Consider the following 8,103-nt stretch of genomic DNA (forward strand, 5'->3'; position numbering starts at 1 on the left):
ATTAAAAGAACTAGAGAAGCAAGAGCAAACACATTCAAAAGCTAGCAGAAGGCAAGAAATAACTAAGATCAGAGCAGAACTGAAGGAAATAGAGACACAAAAAACCGTTCAAAAAATCAATGAATCCAGGAGCTGGTTTTTTGAAAAGATCAACAAAATTGATAGACCACTAGCAAGACTAATAAAGAAGAAAAGAGAGAAGAATCAAATAGATGCAATAAAAAATGATAAAGGGGATATCACCACTGATCCCACAGAAATACAAACTACCATCAGAGAATACTATAAACACCTCTATGCAAATAAACTAGAAAATCTGGAAGAAATGGATAAATTCCTCAACACATACACTCTCCCAAGACTAAACCAGGTAAAAGTTGAATCTCTGAATAGACCAATAACAGGCTCTGAAATGGAGGCAATAATTAATAGCTTACCAACCAAAAAAGTCCAAGACCAGACGGATTCACAGCCGAATTCTACCAGAGGTACAAGGAGGAGCTGATACCATTCCTTCTGAAACTATCCCAATCAATAGAAAAAAGAGGGAATCCTCCCTAACTCATTTTATGAGGCCCGCATCATCCTGATACCAAAGCTGGGCAGAGACACAACAACAAAAAAAGAGAATTTTAGACCAATATCCTTGATGAACATTGATGCAAAAATCCTCAATAAAATACTGGCAAACCGAATCCAGCAGCACATCAAAAAGCTTATCTGCCATGATCAAGTGGGCTTCATCCCTGGGATGCAAGGCTGGTTCAATATACACAAATCAATAAATGTAATCCAGCATATAAACAGAACCAAAGACAAAAACCACATGATTATCTCAATAGATGCAGAAAAGGCCTTTGACAAGATTCAACAACCCTTCATCCTAAAAACTCTCAATAAATTAGGTATTGATGGGACATATCTCAAAATAATAAGAGCTATCTATGACAAACCCACAGCCAATATCATACTGAATGGGCAAAAACTGGAAGCATTCCCTTTGAAAACTGGCACAAGACAGGGATGCCCTCTCTCACCACTCCTATTCAACATAGTGTTGGAAGTTCTGGCCAGGGCAATTAGGCAGGAGAAGGAAATAAAGGGTATTCAATTAGGAAAAGAGGAAGTCAAATTGTCCCTGTTTGCAGACGACATGATTGTATATCTAGAAAACCCCATTGTCTCAGCCCAAAATCTCCTTAAGCTAATAAACAACTTCAGCCAAGTCTCAGGATACAAAATCAATGTACAAGAATGACAAGCATTCTTATACACCAATAACAGACAAACAGAGAGCCAAATCATGAGTGAATTCCCATTCATAATTGCTTCAAAGAGAATAAAATACCTAGGAATCCAACTTACAAGGGATGTGAAGGACCTCTTCAAGGAGAACTGCAAACCACTGCTCAATGAAATAAAAGAGGATACAAACAAATGGAAGAACATTCAATGCTCATGGGTAGGAAGAATCAATATCGTGAAAATGGCCATACTGCCCAAGGTAATTTATAGATTCAAGGCCATCCCCACCAAGCTACCAATGATTTTCTTCACAGAATTGGAAAAAACTACTTTAAAGTTCATATGGAACCAAAAAAGAGCCCACATTGCCAAGTCAGTCCTAAGCCAAAAGAACAAAGCTGGAGGCATCACGCTACCTGACTTCAAACTGTAGTACAAGGCTACAGTCACCAAAACAGCATGGTACTGGTACCAAAACAGAGATATATACCAATGGAACAGAACAGATCCCTCAGAAATAATGCCACGTATCTACAACTATCTGATCTTTGACAAACCTGACAAAAACAAGCAATGGGGAAAGGATTCCCTACTTGATAAATGGTGCTGGGAAAACTGGCTAGCCATATGTAGAAAGCTGAAACTGGATCCCTACCTTATACCTTATACCTTATACAAAAATTAATTCAAGATGGATTAAAGATTTAAATGTTAGACCTAAAACCATAAAAACCCTAGAAGAAAACCTAGGCAATATCATTCAGGACATAGGCATGGGCAAGGACTTCATGTCTAAAACACAAAAAGCAATGACAACAGAAGCCAAAATTGACAAATGGGATCTAATTAAACTAAAGAGCTTCTGCACAGCAAAAGAAACTACCATTAGAGTGAACAGGCAACCTACAGAATGGGAGAAAATTTTTGCAATCTACTCATCTGACAAAGGGCTAATATCCAGAATCTACAATGAACTCCAACAAATTCATAAGAAAAAACAAACAACCCCAACAAAAAGTGGGCGAAGGATATGAACAGACACTTCTCAAAAGAAGACATTTATGCAGCCAACAGACACATGAAAAAATGCTCATCATCACTGGCCATCAGAGAAATGCAAATCAAAACCACAATGAGATACCATCTCACACCAGTTAGAATGGCGATCATTAAAAAGTCAGGAAACAACAGGTGCTGGAGAGGATGTGGAGAAATAGGAACACTTTTACACTGTTGGTGGGACTGTAAACTAGTTCAACCATTGTGGAAGTCAGTATGGTGATTCCTCAGGGATCTAGAACTAGAAATTCCATTTGACCCAGCCATCCCATTACTGGGTATATACCCAAAGGATTATAAATCATGCTGCTATAAAGACACATACACACGTATGTTTATTGCGGCACTATTCACAGCAGCAAAGACTTGGAACCAACCCAGATGTCCAACACTGATAGACGGGATTAAGAAAATGTGGCACATATACACCATGGAACACTATACAGCCATAAAACATGATGAGTTCCTGTCCTTTGTAGCGACATGGATGAAGCTGGAAACCATCATTCTCAGCAAACTATCCTAAGGACAAAAAACCAAACACCGCATGTTCTCACTTATAGGAGGGAATTGAACAATGAGAACACATGCACTCAGGAAGGGGAACATCACACACCGGGTCCTGTTTTGGGGTCAGGGGAGGGGGGAGGGATAGCATTAGGAGATATACCTAATGTTAAATGACGAGTTAATGGGTGCAGCACACCAACATGGCACATGTATATATATGTAACAAACCTGCACGTTGTGCACATGTACCCTAAAACTTAAAGTATAATAAAAAAAAATAAATAAATAAAAGGTAAAATCTATGATATAGTAAATATGAAAACTTTAATATTTCTTGATTTAGATATTTCTTTCTCGGTTCTCCTAGTTTAAATGAAGAAAGACATTTATTGCTGTATTAACCTTTTTGTTTTGTGGACTTTAATTCTTTAAAAGTAGAACTTTGTGTTTCATCTGTCTGCTGAATATGAAGGTGCTACAGGATACAAAATTGTGAGTTAAGGCATGACCTGTTTTGTTTGTTTGCTTTTTTCAGATGGAGTCTCGCTTTGTCAGTCAGACTGGAGTGCAGTAGCACGATCTCAGCTCACAGCAACCTCTGCCTCTCGGGTTCAAGAGATTCTCCCAAGTAGCTGGGATTACAGGTGCCCGCCATCACACCCGGCTAATTTTTGTATTTTTAGTAGAGATGAGGTTTCCCCATGTTGGCCAGGATGGTCTCAAACTCCTGATCTCAAGTGATCTGCCCTCCTTGGCCTCCCAAAGTGCTGGGATTACAGGCTGAGCCACCGCACCGGGCCGGCATGACCTGTTTTAATCCGTGCAAACATGTGGCTACTTGCACTACAGCAACAAATAGTTGTAGTGCACATTTGCCCTTTTTTCTCTTGATTTCTTAGTATGTGGATCTCTTTTCTATATTTAGAGAATTCCCTATGAACATTTCTTGCTGTCTTCCTTCCACAATAAGAAGATGGGAGCAACAGATAATCACTTTCCCAGATCACCTAACAGTTGGAAAGAAAGCACATGACCTGGGTTCAGCCAGTCAGATACATCTAATTGGGACTTTGAATCTGAAGCTAATGTTGGAAAGAAGCAATCCAAGTGGACAGTTCTTTCTGACAATGGCTGCCATGGCTGCCCTGTCTGTTATCTACAGGCAAAGGCCAAGAGAATATTCAGGACCAGTGGTGCAAGCAACGGCACCAGCATCCTGCAGAGGGGATAGGTCTTTCCTGGCTGGCATGATTATGGCTGCTGTGCTGAATGACTAGCAACCCTTCCTTTCTGCCCATTTTCTAGACCTGGTTCTTCAGCCTTCTTAGAAATTCTGAGATGCCCAGTATCATTTTAATAAATCCTTTTTCTGTTTAAACCAGTCGGAATTGGTGTCTGATACAATGGCTAACTATGTCTAACTATGTCTATGGTTGCACCTTTTGAAATTTCTGTACCATAATTTATGTTAAAAGAAAACCATGCAAATGATTGAACAAAAATCCTTTCGTCATCTGCTGCCAAGGTGCTGAGTTCTTCCGAGGAAGCTAAAGCTGACTTGGAGTGAGGCCCTCACTTGATCTGACAATGAGCACCACTCCCAGCAGCATCAGCCCTGTACTCGCCTGCGCCATGGACTCTGTCTCTGAGCTCACCTGCATTTACTCAGGCCCCATTCTGCATGTTGAGGTGACCATCATGGAAGATAAGATAAATGCCACCACTAAAGTAGCTGGTGGAAATGTTGAACCTTTCTGGCCTGGCTTGTTTGCAGAGGCCCTGGACAATGTCAACATCAGGAGCCTCATATGCACTGGAGAGGCCAGTAGACCTGCTCCAGCACCTGGTGCTGCACCAATGGGAGGTCCTGCTCCCTCCACCACAGCAGCCCAAGCTGAAGAGAGGGAAGTGGAATCAAAGAAAGAAGAATCCGAGCAGTCTGATGATGCATGAGCTTTGGTCTTTTTTGACAAAATCTCTTTTGTAACATGTTCAATAAAAAACCAAACTCTTAAAAAAAAAAAAAAACACAATCTCTAATGTTATTTCATGACCCATATAGGCACTAGGAGATTATGAACATGGGATTTTAACTGATATGTGTTATAATCCAACTATGCCTATGTCATTTTTTATACATCCTTGTGAAATCCAGAAAAGTAATATGAAAATGTGATGGACCTTGTTGAAGGGAGTGGCACATGGAGAGCATCATTGTAAAATACTCCTGGTGTCTCCATACCCACTTACTCTTTCCTTCTCCAAGAGGAAAGACTGATTTACCTAATTTAAGAGTTGGAAGAAGAAACCAGGAAGTTGTGGCCCCAGCCCATTCTCCTCCATCTTGGGAGCCACCGCCAGACTGCATGAGCTGTGTTGCCCTTACCATATAGTAAGCTTGGAGTACCAGCCCTGCCCTTCTGAAAGAGGCTTGTCCTGGTGCACCCTTGCCTGTGCCTGAGAGGGTGAGTCTGCAATTCAGAGGTTCAGCGTTAGGAAGCCCACTGATACTGTACACACCTGGATCATGTCCTTTACCTTGACTCTTAGCAGGAATATAGGCAATACTTTAGTCTCATTTGGCAATCGTTTAAGAACTTGACATGAGAAGAGGACAGTTTTTAAATGTAGCACTGGCAGACTCAAACAGATTTATACAAATTATTCCATTTGTACTTTCAAAGTAAAATTCTAGGCTGGGCGTGGTGGCTCACCATGTAATCCCAACACTTTGGGAGGCCCAGGGTGAGTGGATTGCTTGAGGCCAGGAGTTTAAGAGCAGCCTGGCCAACATGGTGAAACCTTGTCTCTACTAAAAATACAAAAATTAGCCAACCATGGTGGCACGCACCTGTAGTCCCAGCTACTCAGGAGGCTGAGGTAGGAGAATCACTTGAACCCAGGAGGCGGAGGTTGCAGTGAGTTAAGATTGCGCCATTGCACTCCAGCCTAGGTGACAGAGGGAGACTCCATCTCAAAAACAAAAAACAAAACAAAACAAAACAAAAAAATAAAGTAAAATTCTAAAAATTTAATGTGTATCTAGTTTGCTACTTTTTTCTTCTTGTCTCAGTCTGAATCCAATCAGGAAAGAGGAAACACATAGTAATTTAAACAGGAAAGGTTTAATATAAAGAATCATGCACTAAATGATGAGACTGGTGTACCTAGATTGAGTAGTCAAGAGAGAATTCTAAAGAATACAGGAATAGCAGATATAAAGAGCAGCCACTATCCCTACGTCTCTTAGGTGAGATGGAGCATCCAAGGAAAAGCCCTGGCACTGGGCTGAGAGCCAGACTTTGTTGGAGAGAACTTGGCTGTGGCTCACGGAAAGGCACAGAAGTCACTGTGGTGGCATGTCCTCTGGAATCTGTGGAAATTTATCCTCCAGGGTGCTGGGGAAAATTGTTGGGGCTCACCAGAGGCATTGGGGTACAAAGCTGCTCAAGACCGGGGGTTGGTGTTGGGAAGGGGAGTGCTGCTGGCCTCTGGGGGCTACTGCCCCATCCCACACCCCACACACTAAACTCTTGCAGGAGCCTGCTGAGAGAAGCTCAGGGAATCAGAAAGCAAAACCCCTTTTTCCCTCCTGCAATGTCTTTCTAGAACCCCTCCACTGACAAAGCTTAACATTGTGCCAGCTGGCAAAGGAAAATCCTTTGAAGATCCCAGAACTGTTTTCACAGCCCGGGGAAATTAACAGAGTGAATTTGAAGCTGAGAGGAAACAAACCCATAATCAATACCCCTAGATATTGATTTGGCTTTATTTTATGGTGATATTAAGTTAATTGTATCTTCTGACACTAATATCCACTTTTGAAAATTCAGAGTAATCCAGCACTAAAGTAGTGAATGTCTGTGCTTACCCAAAGGCCTATTCTGGGAATCTGGAGTTGAATTTTTGTATTTTCTGTTGTTCCCATAAGGAATATTGAGATTTTTTTTCTTTTCCAATAGCTGGTTATGTACTCAGATGATACTGATAGGTTCTGCTAGATTTTTCACTCTTTTATTTCCTTCCCAAGAAAATCTTGCTCCTGTTTTTTCCTCTCTTAGCCTTCCTATTCTTATGATTTTTTACAAAGTCCACGTACTATAATTTCAGTCAGTTTTCGCAAGGGAGTAAATGTCAATGTATATTCAATTCATATTTTTACTTGGAAGTCTCTGTCCTGGTTTTAGGTGGCTCATCTGCTAAAGGAGGTAGCCCACCTGCTCTCATCCTGAGAAACTGTTATCAGTCCATGCTGCCTCCAACTTCATAGAGCACATGTCACATTCTTAGGAGTCCCATGGAAGCCCCATCCCATTTGAAGGAAGGAAATCAAAGCATACTTCTCTCCAAAGAAAACTTCCTCACCTAACTTGTTTCTTGAGCACTCCTCTTTCAACTCATTCAGGGTTCAACCAGAGAAACCAAACTAACAGGAGATATATAGTCAAAGATTTACTGCAAGCAATTGACTTACACAATTGTGGGAACTGGCTAGGCAGATCCGGAAAGCAAGCCATCAGGAACAGCAGGCTGGAGCTTCAAGCAACAGCTGCAGCTGCACTCCATATGTGGAATTGCTTTTTCTTCAGGGAATCTCAGCTTTGCTTTTCAAGATTTTCAACTGGTTGAATCCAGCCCATCCAGATTATCTAGATAATGTCCCTAATGGCAACTGCCATGAACTTTATGTCTACCAAATTTCTTCTCAGCAACAGCTAGATTAGTGTTTGGTTGAATAACTGGGAATTGTAGAGTAGCCCAGCCAAGTCGACCCATAAAACTGACCATCACACCCTTATTATGAGTTGGGTGTTTTTAGAATTGTGAATCCAAACCAAAGCTTGAGCATTTCCTTTGAAAATTTGCATCTCCAGCATTTCTTACAACAAACAATATTTTTCCAAAAAGTGACCCAGAAGTTGGAAGTAGCTCTTCACAAATATGATACTGTTTAATGACTGGACATTGGATTGTGGACTTTTTTCAGTTCAAGGCTAATTTCTACAGCAGAATAAAAACTGCTATCAAAGAGCTATTGCCAACTATCCATGGTGATACAAGGATTTTTTTGTTCAACTGAAACCCAGCTGAATTCATAATTATGTAGGAAATAAACAGTTAATATAATAGAAACAGTACCACACATTGTAATTAAATTATACTATGTATGCCTACACTACCACTGTAACGTTTGGAATAATGATTATACTATTTGCCTTATTGCTTGTTGAAGTATGGGTATTTTAGTGCATACTTTGTAGACCTCAAAACCCACGAAGGGTCTCAAAG

General features: G+C 40.8%; 1 protein-coding gene across 1 annotated transcript in view; it reads left to right on the forward strand.

Annotated features, from left to right (window-relative positions):
* Nucleotides 1–4,767, forward strand: part of LOC100462337 (large ribosomal subunit protein P1-like) — a 39,491-nt gene extending 34,724 nt beyond the window's left edge. Inside the window, exons 4-5 of the mRNA XM_054556370.2 lie at nucleotides 3,350–3,458; nucleotides 4,340–4,767. Coding sequence (XP_054412345.1) covers nucleotides 4,402–4,767 — 366 coding nt within the window. The 5' untranslated portion in view covers nucleotides 3,350–3,458; nucleotides 4,340–4,401. The remainder of the gene's footprint in view (nucleotides 1–3,349; nucleotides 3,459–4,339) is intronic.
* Nucleotides 4,768–8,103: the final 3,336 nt, after the last annotated feature.

Source organism: Pongo abelii, chromosome 4 (assembly GCF_028885655.2).
Source record: "Pongo abelii isolate AG06213 chromosome 4, NHGRI_mPonAbe1-v2.0_pri, whole genome shotgun sequence".
Classification (NCBI taxonomy): Eukaryota; Metazoa; Chordata; class Mammalia; order Primates; family Hominidae; genus Pongo; species Pongo abelii.